The 14,222-nt window shown below is 35.4% G+C and overlaps 1 protein-coding gene across 2 annotated transcripts in view; it reads left to right on the forward strand.

Moving 5' to 3' along the window:
* FNDC3A (fibronectin type III domain containing 3A) overlaps positions 1 to 14,222 on the forward strand; it is a 164,101-nt gene that overhangs the window by 103,774 nt on the left and 46,105 nt on the right. For both annotated transcript variants that reach the window (XM_021689460.2, XM_044913555.1), the window contains 3 exons: positions 1,426 to 1,695; positions 3,268 to 3,326; positions 12,319 to 12,476. In XM_021689460.2, the coding sequence (XP_021545135.2) occupies positions 1,426 to 1,695; positions 3,268 to 3,326; positions 12,319 to 12,476 (487 nt within the window). The remainder of the gene's footprint in view (positions 1 to 1,425; positions 1,696 to 3,267; positions 3,327 to 12,318; positions 12,477 to 14,222) is intronic.

Here is a 14,222-nt window from a genome sequence, read left to right on the forward strand (position 1 = left end):
TCTAATTTCTCCATATCCTTGCTAAAACTTGTTATTGTCTTTTGATTCTAGCCATCCTGGTGAATGTGAACATGTGTCTCATTGTGGTTTTGATTTGCTTGTTTCTCATTACTCACCTTGAACACCTATTCATTTGCTTTATTAGCTATTTGTATATCTTCTTTGGAGAGATGTCTATTCAGATCCTGTACCCGTTTTTTTAGTTGGGTTGTCTTTTTATTGTTGAGTTGTAAGAGCTTTGATAAATTATGGATTCAAGTCCCATAGCAGATATATGATATACAGATATTTTCTCTTACATTGTCTTTTTATTTTCTCAGTGGTATCCTTTAATGCAAAAAAGAAAAATTTTGGTGAAATCTGATTTTTCTTTGATAGCTTATGCTTTTGGTATCCTAAGAAACTATTATCTAAACCAAAGTTATATATATTTACACCTGTGTTTCCTTCTATGTACTTAATAGTTTTACCTTCTACATTTAGGTCTTTGATTTATTTTAATTTTTGTATATGATGTGAGGTAGGTGTCCAAACTCATTCTTTTATATGTAGATATCCAAATTCCTCTGTTTTTTATTCTAATGTTATTGTACATATCCTTATTATACTAATTTCAAGAATATTGTACTAATTTTCTTAAAACATTGATAAGTTAAAACTTTACTGAGATTTTTGAGCCTTTTTAAAAAATATTTCTCATTACAGATTTTAAATTTAAAATAAAAATAAACTCTGGGACAGGTAATGATATTTATGAAGTTGATTTTATTAAGTGCTGTGTGACTTTTATTAGAATAAATGCATTCTTCTAAATCACAGCCTTGAGTTTGTGATAACCAGAGATGCAGTGTTTTGTGCCTAGACTCTGTTCTTAGTAAGCAATCCTAATTTCTTTGTATTAACTCCTATAACTTTATTTTTCAGTGATTATTTGGTTTGTTTTTTGTTTTTGTTTTTTGTGGGAGGTTTTTTTTTTGGTTTTTTTTGAGTCATAAGGGAATTTAGGCAGGTGATGGTTTTCTGTTTATCTACTTTATATGTTTGAAGTTGAAAGAGATGCTAAAAGTGATGATTACAAAAGAATGAAAGAAAAAGAACTGTACACAGTTCAATTCAGTTCTTACCCTACCTCTGATTATTGTAACATACCACCAAGCTGCTTCTGTGGAGGTTAATAGTTAATTGAAAAAAGATGAAGAAAAGAAATGTCTCTGTAAATTTATTTGATCTATATAATTATAATCAAAAAGCTTGGTTCTGTCAGTAGATGCAGAAACAAATAGCTTTGTTGTGCAGAATTATTTTTTGAAATATTTTGTAATAGTTTTTATACAATATAATGATAGATTTATTTCCTATTCCTTTCTCATGTTATAAATGTATTTGGAGTAAATAACGGTTTAAAATGTTTTTGTTTCTTCCTAGATGCTCACTCTACACATGGAAGGTCCAACTTTAGAGATGAAAGATCTAGTAAAACATATGAACGTTTGCAGAAAAAATTAAAGGATCGCCAAGGAACACAGAAAGATAAAATGAGCAGTCCACCATCATCACCCCAGAAATGCCCTTCTCCCATAAATGAACATAATGGGCTTATAAAAGGGCAAAATGCTAGTGGTGTAAACATAGGATCAGCAAAGAACAAGTCAGGGAAAGGGAAAGGTGGTGCACAAATTGATACAGAAATAGAAGGTAACTATTTAAAATCCTAGACTATTCCTGTTAGTACGTTTCATTGTTACTTAATCAACTATAAGTATATATTCTTTCAGTTATTTCACCATACCCAGATAAACTGTTTTTAATAACACTTTCTAGGGCGCTTGGGTGGCCCAGTCGTTAAGCGTCTGCCTTCGGCTCAGGTCATGATCCCAGTGTCCTGGGATCGAGTCCCACATCCAGCTCCCTGCTTGGCAGGAAGCCTGCTTCTCCCTCTCCCACTCCCCCTGCTTGTGTTCCTGCTCTCGCTGTCTCTCTCTCTGTCAAATAAATAAATAAAATCTTTAAAAAAAAAAAAATAAAATAACACTTTCTAAGTGTGAGAAGTTTTAGAACCTAAATTGTTACTAGGGTACTTCTTTTTACAATTTGGGAAAGCTCAATTAGTACTTTCACCTAAATTGCAGATTTTATTAGCTAAGAGAAATTCTGTTTGAAGGGAAAACCCTGGTAAAGTTCATCCAGATTCATTTTCCTCTCTTTCTGGGCCCTTTGACAAGGCTGTGCTGGTTTTTATCGAAACTCTTTATTTCTACCAATTTCTTTATATAGGAGTCCCTGAAAGCACCTCATTATGTCATTCGCCAATCTAAATACTCTATAGGAATGAGTATTCTTCATTACTTTCTTCAGAAGTTCTTTTCTCTTAAAATCCCCTTATTTCCCTTGGACCTTTCCCCTGACCTGTGACTTCTGCCATATGAACTCTGAGAACTGCTTCCTTTTCTTTATAATTTCCATTCCCCACCAATACATTTTAATGCTTTAACAGCCTCATGGTTTGTACATTAACATTTATGTTAACAAAAATGTTCACCCATATTTTTGAGACCTTCTGATTAGTCTTTTTCAGTACTGACGTTTTCACAAGAATTAAGCTAAAGTTACAAATATATCAGTTCAGATATAAGTTATGGTCAATCAATTACATTTTTATTTTGGAAACCACAGTTAAGGCCTGCCAAGACACAAGTACTCGGGTGCCTGGGTGACTTAGTCAGTTGAACATCCGACTCTCGGTTTTAGCTCATGTCGTGACCTTGGGGTCGTGGGATCAAGTCCCATGTCAGGCTCCACACTCAGCGAGGAGTCTGCTTGAGATTCCCTCTGCCCCTTCTCCCCCACCCCGTGCATGCACTCTCTCTTTCTCCCTTTCTCAAATAAATAAGTAAATCTTAAAAAAAAAAAAAAAAAAAAAACTCAGTTAACTTGTTCACTGTTAAGAGGTATGAGATTGGGAAATGAGAATTCTGGAGAGTGTTTTTTACAGCTATGAATAAAAATATACTTTCTGTAAGAAAAACTTAGTGACTGGTTCAGATATATATAGTGGCATTATAATTAGGGATCACAGTTGAAACAGAAATAGAAACTGAAGCAGAAGAATCCTGAAGAACTACAAACTGCTGAATATGAACTAAAGTAAAAACTAGGAAATAAAAATCTCAGATTACCAACATAGTTTCAGAAGATATATTGTGGAGAAAGAGGGATGATTGTATTTAAGTTCATTTTTAAAATACTCTTTTTTTTTTTTTTTTGAAGAAAAAGACGAAGAAACTAAAGCTTTTGAAGCACTTCTTTCCAACATTGTCAAACCAGTGGTAAGTATTGCGTGTATTTTCTTGACATTTTTTTTTTTAAGATTTTTTTATTTGTTTGACAGAGACACAGCGAGAGAGGGAACACAGCAGGGGGAGTGGAAGAGGGAGAAGCAGACTCCCCACTGAGCAGGGAGCCCGATGTGGGGCTCCATCCCAGGACCCTTGGATCATGACCTGAGCCGAAGGCAGATGCTTAACAACTGAGCCACCCAAGCGCCCCTTTCTTGACATTTATATTAAGTATTATTCATTAAGATTTTGGTATATTTTAATTCACGCCATGCTTAGAATTTAACTATATTTAGGGGCACCGGGCTGGCTCAGTCAGAAGAGCACGTGACTCTTGATCTTGTGGTCGTGAATTCAAGCCCCACACTGGGTGTAGAGATTACTTAAATTAAAAAAAAAAACAAAACAACTATAAGAATGTGATATCAATAATGGATCAATGTAGATCTGACAGAAAGATTTGTTAATCGATGAAGCAGAATATTCAATCAAGAGTTCATTTTTTAAACTAGGATTTAATATATACTAAATGACATTGAAAATCATTGGAAGAGACAAAGATATAATAAATAATGTGCGTATGACTGATTATCAGTTTTTTAAAAATCCATCTATATGATTTCTATAAAAAATACATTCAGTTAACTCAAGATGCAGCAAGAGTTAAAATATAGAAGAGGTTTATATTCCCCAACCCTTTATCATTCAATAGAAGAAATAAGATCAGCAAAAGGTGAGGCAGCAATCCTGGCTACATAAAATTTTCTGCTTATTTTTTAAATAGCCTAAATGCTATCATCTTAAAAGGAAAAATATATGCATCAGACTTGACAAAAGATTAATTTTAAGTGCTCATACAAATTGAACTTTTTAAACCCATTAAGACCCCAAAGTCTTTTTTACTAGTAGTCAGAATTAAACTTCTCTGAAACCATGAGGTCCCATTTCTTAATAAAAAGCTACACAAAAATGTTTTTTGCAGCACATCATGATATTAATAAAAATAAAACAAAAGAATTCATAAATTGGGATATTTTTACTGGACAGAATATTTTAACCACTTAAAAATATGATTTTGAACACCAAAAACATGCAAAGATGCTTTTGTAGGGAAAAGTGCTAGTGATCAAACTATTTAGACATTGTGATTACAGTCTTATAAAGGGAAGACTTTAGAAAAAGGAAAAAACTAGAAGGAAAAACCAAAATGTCACAATTGTTCAGATTAGTCATTTCTCTTTCTCTGCTTTAAGAGCTATAACTTCACTCCATTTTAAAAGTAAGCTAATAGGGCGCCTGGGTGGCTCAGTTGGTTAAGTGACTGCCTTCGGCTCAGGTCATGATCCGGCAGTCCCAGAATCGAGTCCTACATCGGGCTCCCTGCTCAGCGGGGAGTCTGCTTCTCCCTCTGACCCTCCCCCCTCTCGTGCTCTCTCTCTCTCATTCTTTCTCTCTCAAATAAAATAAAATCTTTAAAAAAATAAAAGTAAACTCATAGATGTGCCAGTGATTAAGATTGAATTTTTATTTTATTATATGTGAACTCTTTTATGGTGAAATATGTAAGTAATACATGAATATAGTGAGTAGAAATAAATTCCTTTTACCCACTCCTCTGATTTGGTCATACCTAACAGTTTAGGTTTCCAGTTTCACTTCATTTGTATGAGTTCGTCCATCAAAGTATATTTTTTCTATTGTCTTTTTATGAAAAAGGGATCATACATACCCTGTTGTTCTGTGGCAGGGTTTTTTTTTCACTGTGCTGTGCCTTAGCGATCTATGTCATTACATTATTCTTTCAGGAGCTTCATAGTTATTCATTCAGTCAGTCAAAGTATTGCCATCATGACAACCAATCAAAATATTTATTGAGATCCTATTATATACCAATAAATAGAAAGCAAATATACAAACAAAATCAGGTGTGATAGTATAAAGAGCTTTTACAGAAATAGGGTAATGTGATGCATTCCTGAAGAGAGGGGAATTACATTAAATAGAGCAATTAGGAAAACCTTCTCTGAGCCTCTGAAGAGTTAGAGAAGTTGGAAGGAATGAGACAGGGAAACCAGGAATAATCCTGGTAAGTTCGCCAGATAGAAAGAACCATCCTCGTGCGCCTGGGTGGCTCAGTCGTTAAACGTCTGCCTTCGGCTCAGGTCATGATCCCAGTGTCCTGGGATTGAGCCCCGCGTCGGGCTCCCTGCTCAGTGAAGAGCCTGCTTCTCCCTCTCCCACTCCCCCTGCTTATGTTCCCTCTCTCACTGTCTCTCTCTCTGTCAAATAAATGGAAAAAATCTTAAAAAAAAAAAAAAAGAACCATCCTCATTGGAACGTAGTGCAGTGGAGGAAAGAGAAGTACAAGATGTGGTGGAAGCAGACTACAGGACTTCCTTAAGCAGAATAAGCCCATTTATTAAACATTGATAAGCTTATTTGTGGAACATAAGGAATAGCATGGAGGACTTTAGGAGAAGGAAGGGGAAAATGAAGGGGGGGAAATCGGAGGGGGAGATGAACCATGAGAGACTATGGATGCCAAGAAACTGAAGGATTTAGAGGGGCCGGGGGTGGGGGGATGGGTTAGCCCAGTGATGGGTATTAAGGAGGGCAGGTATTGCATGGAGCACTGGGTGTTATACACAAACGATGAATCATGGAACACTACATCAGAAATTTAAAATCGATGAAAATATTTCTTGATTTACAATACAAAACAAAACCTTCTCTCTCTTCTCCGCAAAAAAAAAAATCCATGGTACAATATCTTGTGCTAAGTTACCCAAAAGATACTTTGCTCTATTTTTGTATGGAAACAGATTAGAAAAGTTGTTACTTTCTTAATACCCTCTCGACAAAAGTTTTAATTTTACCCCATCTTAGGAAGTTTGAGTAAGTCAGTCACTTATCTAATAAGCTACTGTGGTCCAACTTTTTCTGACAACCCTAAATAATAGATTTGGAGCTCTGGTTTTCTTTCATTCTAATTTGGGTTCTCTGAAAAAATTGAGCTTATGCATGTAAATTAATGTAAACATACACAGAATTATTTTATAATAGCTAATACAAGTTTACTAGTGTCAGACTATTCAGAGTACTTTGAAAACATATGCATTATTTAATTCCTAGAACAACTTTCTATGTACTCTTTTCCCTATCTTACAGATGACTAAACTGAAGCAAGAGCCTGTTTAATAAGAAATTCAGTCAGTATCTTTCCAAGATCTATGTATATCACTAGATTAATAAAAAGAATTTGCAAGCCTTAATAGAACTGGTATTTGAATGAAATAATAGTTAATACTAGCAGCATTTACTTGTTACAGTCTATAATATCAAAAGCATAATTTTTCAGGCCATAAATCTTGCAACAGTTCTTTTAAAGAATTTCTTGCCCAGTATTATGAGGAAGATGTAATTTTGTAAAATAAGTCCTGTGTCATAAAAGAAAGTCATGCTGATGGTTTTGTTTTGCTTTGTTTTGTTTCAGTTTGTTTTTATAGTTTGGGTAGCTATAGCTCTTTTACTAAATTGTGAGCTGTGAAGTATAGGTCAGGGTGTGTGTGTGTGTGTGTGTGTGTGTAGTTGTTTTGCATGCTGTAGTTCATTTAGAGCACCAAACTAAATGTATTCACTTACTCCATAAATATTTGACCACTAATAAAATGCCACATGCTGTGCTGAAAGCTGGAGATAGAATGAAAAACAAAGGATAGGCATGGCCCCTGCCCTCAGAACTTAGGTTAGTAGATTAAGTCATGCAATAAATATAAGATTATATCTGTAGAGTGCCAGAACAGAGATATAGTGCTGTAAGAATATATGATAATAGGGGAACTAGGCCTTGACAGGGATGTCAAAAGAAATTTCACTAAGGAAGGATGATGAACTGAAATTTAAAGAAAAAGTAGTAGTTGGGCACTGTGGACCATGGGGGTTAGTGTGGGGACGGTATTGCAGAGACCAACATTTGAAAAGTACTGAACAGGACACATTTGAGGAACCAAAAAAAGAAGAAAAGCTCACTCATGTAACACAGGTTGCAGGGTATAGGGGAGAACATGGGCTAGACTCAGCCTCAGCTGCACACTCGGGAGTTGAGTGACCTGGGACAAGTCATTTAACCTTTCTGAATCTGTTTCTTTTTCCATAAAAGAGAGTATAATGGTATTATATTTCCTACCATGCTAGAAATAATTGTATTAGATGGAAGTGTTTATCTTACTATTGCGCTTCGTTGAAAGGCTTCTTTGAAATTGTTTTCAGTCCCGTTCTGTCAAGATATATTGACATCTTTATTTTAATAATGCTTAAAATTGGGCGCCTGGGTGGCTCAGTTGGTTGGGCGACTGCCTTCGGCTCAGGTCATGATCCTGGAGTCCCGGGATCGAGTCCCACATCAGGCTCCCTGCTCGGCAGGGAGCCTGCTTCTCCCTCTGACCCTCCCCCCTCTCATGTGTTCTCTCATTCTCTCTCTCTCAAATAAATAAATAAAAAATAAAAAAATAAATAAATAAATAAAAAAATAATGCTTAAAATTAAACATGTCTTGCCGTTTACTCATTACCTTTTTACTTTCAGAATTTTTATCCCTTTCCTTTTTCTTTTTATGGTCACTGGAACATCTGACTCTAGGCTTCCTGAGACTCAACCTACTCTCCCACTTCCTAATCCCTTAGGGGGATTGACAAGGGGATTGTCATTTCAGTAGCTTCCTAGCTAGACTTCATTTAACCTGACAGCTTTACTTCAAGAGTGGTTTTGATCGCTGCCTAACAAAGACCATAGTCTGCCTGAAAAATTAAAATATACTGTATTTTATATATATATAATATAATGCAACCACTTCTTTTTTCATTTTTGCTTACTACCATTTAGTCTTTGTCAGTACTCAGACATATTTTTACATGGTCATGTCTACTTTCAGCTACTGACCAGAAGTGAATTGAGGATGGAAGCGTTGTGTAATGGAAAAGGAACTGAATTATTCAGGTCCTAGTCACTGATGAAATGTTGGGGTTCATGATCGAACCGTCAAGAAAGAAGTCTTGAGACATCTTCAGTGCAAAAAAAGTGGTTTTATTAAAGCACAGGGACAGGACCCCTAGGCAGAAAGAACTGTGCTGGGATTGTGAGGAGTGACTGATTATATACTCTCGAGTTGGGAGAGGGTTAGGGATAGCTTAAGTCTCTAAGGAATTTGGAAGTAAGGTTTCCAGACCTGGAGGGGCTAGCTGCCGTTAGGGTAAGGTCATTTACTAATACCTAGTAAAACCATAGTCTTGAGACCTTTCAGATGTTTATCAGTGGGCCATATGTTTGGAGGATGATTGCTGACATATATCTTGGGGAGAATAGAGATAAAGGTAGTTTCCAAAGGGATTTTCAGATGTTAAAGACTGGATGGAGGTCAGCAGACTAATGTCAAGCTAAGGTTGCCTTTTGCCTTTAGCAAAGTATTAACATTGAGGCAGTTGAGTTCCTAGAGGAAGGTCACTATGGGTGTCCCAAGTACTTATCAAATGGGTTGTCAGTTATAAGGAAGTTTAATTTTTTTTTACTATATTTCTTTTACCTTTGTTCTCCACATCAGTCACTACTAGCTCAGTGACTTCAGAAGTTATTCAAACTTTCTGAATATATTTCTTCTGTAAAATGAAGATAGTTATATCTTTTTGGTCTACTTCAGAGGGTAATTTTAAGAATCAAATGAGATGCATATAAAAGCAGATTTTAGGGGCGCCTGGGTGGCTCAGATGGTTAAGCGTCTGCCTTCGGCTCAGGTCATGATCCCAGGGTCTCGGGATCGAGCCCCACATCGGGCTCCCGGCTAAGCGGGGAGCCTGCTTCTCCCTCTGCCTCTGCCTCTCCCCCTGCTCATGCTCTCTATCTCTGTGTCTCAAATGAATAAATAAATCTTTAAAAAAAAAATAAAAAATAAAAGCAGATTTTACTTCTTAAAGTTGTGTACAAATAGAAGACTCATTTCAGATGATTTCCAAACTATATTTTTTACCCTCATTATTCACCACTTTCTCTAGAACCACATCTCCTAAGACATCCTAAAGAATGTCCAAGTTTGGGGGCGCCTGGATGGCTCAGTCAGTAGAGTGTGCAACTGTTAATCTTGGGGTCATGAGCGCAAGCCCACATTGGCCATAGAGCTTACTTAAAAAAAAAATTGGGAAAAAAAAAGAATATCCAAATTTGTATGTTTTGCTAACAACTAGAACTTCATCTAGAAAATCAGTTTCTTTTTTTTTTAAGATTTTATTTAGTCATTTGACAGAGAGACACAGTGAGAGAGGGAACACAAGCAGAGGGAGTGGGAGAAGGAGAAGCAGGTTTCCCACGGAGCAGGGAGCGCGATGCGGTGCTCGATCCAGGACCCTGGGATCATGACCTGAGCCGAAGACAGACGCTTAACGACTGAGCCACCCAGGCGCCACCTAGAAAATCAGTTTTCTTAATCTTTTCTAAATTATTTTCTCCGTTGTTTCTCTGAAATGAAGAAGGGATTGGATTAAATAGATCCCTTTTGTTTTGTTTCCTTTTAGTATATCTATCAGTTATCAAGTACCCCTCCAAGTTTTCCTGATCATGATATCAATATCATCTTACATTTCCTCTTTACCTTTAATTCTTTAATGCCAAACTGAACTCCAAGCTTTATCAGTTCTTTTACTTCGAATTTCTAGGATCCACTCTTCCCCCAGCTTCCCACATACACAGATAGTTACTACCTCATCTTTACACAAGAGTTTCACAAGTAGGTTTATGGAAATCCACCTCCCTTTTCTTTACAACCCTTTGATAATTCTTTGAAACCAGCACCAGATAACAGCATTTTTTAGGCATTATTCATATTGCATCGATTCTCCACGGCCTCCCTGTCAACTGTTTCATACTGTTGACCGCTTACTACCTCAAAACTATTACCCTTGTCTTTCAAGGCTTGACTGTCTTCCTCTTTCCTCTGTGATCCTCTTAATGGTCCTTTATGTTTCTCTTGTCCCTTAATCTGTGGTTCTCATGGGAGTGAAATTACTAGAGCGCTTTTCAAAATACACAATCATACATGTTCCTTAGACAACCAGCTTATAAGCATAAGCTTAGGAAAAGAAACTTCTCATTCCTATAATAATTACCCATTTATTTTTTACCAAATTATATCCCATCCCAAATCCTTTAAAATTGTATTTAAAATTCACATCTCATAAAGTTTTCCACAGTAACCCCAATGTAATTATTCCTTTTTTGTGCCTTAACATTTATGTGCAAGTAATAAAATACCTTTTTAATATAATGAGTTGGGATCAAGACTTTTTCTGTAGCAGCAGATTTCTAGAAAAGTTGAAATTAGCAGTGTGTCTTAATTTTTTTAACTACATTTTCTAAATTCAACATTGTATCCTGGAAGTCTAGTTAGTTAAATGTTAAAAGTATAGATTAGTTAAAAATTTAGTTAGTAGTATTCTACCATTGTTGGGGCGCCTGGGTGGCTCAGGCGTTAAGCGTCTGCCTTCAGCTCAGGTCATGATCTCAGGGTCCTGGGATTGAGCCCCGCATCGGGCTCCCTGCTCCACAGGAAGCCTGCTTCTCCCTCTCCCGCTCCCCCTGCTTGTGTTCCTGCTCTCGCTATGTCTCTCTCTGTCAAATAAATAAAATCTTTAAAAAAAAAAAAAAAGGTAGTAGTCTACCATTGTTAATTTCTTAGTTTTGACAAAAATACATTATTATGTAAGATGTTAACAATAGAGGAAGCTGGGCAACAGGTATACAATCACTCTGTATACTTATTACCTTCCCAACTTTTCTGTAAATTTAGATTTATTCCAAAATAAAAGCCTTTTTAAAATATTATATTTGGTTAGTTATGGTAAATAAATCATCTCACTCAGCCACTCACTTTTGTAGGTGAGACCTGGGACCCTAAAGGTTTGAGAGTTCAGTATCACCAAGCAAATTAGTGGCAGGTATTTTGCCTTCCTACTTAAGGTCATCTCTACCACCTATACTTTTCATGATGTAGTCAGTACCCACAAAGCCTGATAAAGTAAGCTTCAAAAAGTAGATGCCAGTTAATGCTTTTGGCTGACCTACCTTCAGAGTATTGTTTACTTACTTATTCTCACAGTTTAACACAGTTAGGATAATCTCATAAAATCAAGATACTCGAAAAGTTGTACATATATGTATGTTAACAGTATGTTTGTTTTAAAAAAGAAAAAAACTTGCACAGTTACAGGTTAATAGCCAGATGGACACTGATTAAAACAATCATTTTTAAGCCCACTGTAAATGAAACATAGTACTAAGACTTTTTTAAGGTAGTATGACAGTAAGTAAAATATACTTCTGTGATTTAACAGAAGCAGAATATATACAATAATAGCCTTCTAAATTTATCCAGGCTTTGAGAACTTTGAAAAGGGGAAAATGTCATGCTTGTGTGGAGATCACTTATTCTGCCTAATTCAAGATAGATATTACTAGCTTTTTAATCTTCCAGTCTGTTGGATGAAAAGTGATACCTTGTTTTAATTTACATTTTTTAATTATGAATGCATTTATACATCATTTCTTGCATTATCCATTTATATTTATATTTCTTTGGTCAGTCCATGACCTTTGTTCATCTTTATCTTTTTCTTATTGTAAGACACTTTCTAAATTGAGGCAGTGAACCTTTTCAATACGGTACAAGTGGACTTTTTTCCATTCTTTTTTGACTGTACGTGGTGTTTGCACTAATAGTTTTGAATGGCGCATAATGGTCTTTAGATTTTTTATTGAACCCATCTGCCCTTTTATAACAGATTATATCTTGTCTACAAATGGACCGGTTTCTATTTGTAAGCCATTTTTTATAAGTAGATACAGATATATTTTATTTAATCTTGAAACCTCATTAGATTTTCACTGTTCATTGTACACATTACAGTTGTTTCAAAGAGTTTTAAATATTATGTTTTTGCAGGCCTCAGACATCCAGGCAAGGACAGTAGTACTTACCTGGTCACCTCCTTCCAGCTTCATTAATGGTGAAACAAATGAGACTACTGTACCAGAGCTCTATAGTTATGAAATTCTAGTCTCAAGTACTGGAAAAGATGGGAAATACAAAAGTGTTTATGCGTAAGTATTTGTTAGGTTTTACTCCTCCCATTATGTAAGTCAGTGGTTTATCATAAAGAGTTTAATACTAATTTTGTTCTGTTTTTCCCTCTTACTGCTTTTATTTTGAATCTATAAATTGACAAGTGATACTGATTTCAGTCTATGGAGTCCACATGCCAGCTGGTACATGTCTGTCTACACTCCCTTGGAATAATTGCTTTCATTGGCCACATTCAGTTTAGTATTTTTCAGTAGGCTCCCTAGCAGATGTTTCACTATTCACATATTCCTGAGACATAAATATGAATTGTCGTATGTAGAAGCCCAGAACAGAAGTAGAGAACTGTTAGATTGTAAACTCATGAAATGTAACGCTCCTCTAAGGAGTTGGATTTAATTCTTAATATGTCAGTTGTATTGAATTTGTAAAATGTAATTGTATTGTATTTGTAAAATGCATTATAAATATTGTAAAATGAATTTAGTACCATTGTTTCTCATTTGTATGTTGGTATGTTAATAATCATATTTTGAAAACCTATCATAATTCTCTTTCCTTGGTCCAAAAGTGTTGTTATACACCAAAAGCCTTAGAAAGAGTCAGTGGCTAAAATTGTGACATTTATGACTGACAGTTGTAAAATAATTTTTTATCCTTACTCATGTAGAAGAAGTTGCTTATCTAATGAAAAGTAAAGAGTAAAGTCAATTATTAATAATAATTTAAACACTGGGAAGATTGTAAAGGAAGTGGTTAGTCACTGGAATGATCATAATTAACATAGAACACTGGACACATCAGTTCTTGGTATCTTTTCAAAAAATGCTAATAATAAGGAAGAAAGGAAAGTGAAAGTGCTCCAGTATTTATTATCTAGTTACATAGGTTAGAAAAATATCCTGTCTCCTTCTCTCTATTGAGATTTCCTTGTATTTATTCTATTCATATTTCTTAAAAGAGACAAAGCTACCTACGGGGTAAATAGGTGATAAAGGACCATCAACATAAGGTTTCTTTTTGTGGTAACGGCTGTTTCTAGTTAGATATGGCTGCTTGCTAAGGGGAAGCATTTGTCTCCATTTGCAGCCTGATCAGAGAGCACAAGAAGGACATTAGTCACCTTCTTTACACCAATTAAGGTCTCTCTCTGAGGATGCTACTGCAACTGCCCAATTCATTAAAGTGTACTTTCCTCAGTGGGACGTGTTTTCTTTCTTATATTTAGTGGTTTTGATTTGAGAAGTGGCGGTGGAGGGGGTCCATAAAGTGGAGAGGAGAGAAACTTGGCTGAAGGAAAAGGAACAGAGAATAGTGGTTTTTAAAAAAAGAAGTAGAAAATGGGCTGGGTTTTTTAGCCACATATATAAGTAATAGTTGTATCAAATGATTATTTTAAGAAAATGTGTGCTATTATATTTGAAAATGTGAAAATGTAATAGTGCCCATGAATGAAATGCTTTACTTCAAATTACTCACTTTTTTAATGATCTACTCATTAAACTCTTACTATTTTAAGATTCCATTTTATATTCTAACAAAATGCAGAAGTGGCACACACCTTGCAAAAATTTGGTGGTTTTGCTTTCAGTAATACACAGGTTATTTATCATTTTAATTGTGCAAGATGAATTTTTAAATAATTGAAACTGGTTTCATTTCTTTAATAAGCTAAATATCTTCCCTGACTACACTAAAAAACAAACAAAAAAACAAGTCTGGCTTATACCATTAATTTGCTTGGGACACCTCTTGTTTTTGCTTTT

This window comes from Neomonachus schauinslandi, chromosome 3, assembly GCF_002201575.2.
Source record: "Neomonachus schauinslandi chromosome 3, ASM220157v2, whole genome shotgun sequence".
Classification (NCBI taxonomy): Eukaryota; Metazoa; Chordata; class Mammalia; order Carnivora; family Phocidae; genus Neomonachus; species Neomonachus schauinslandi.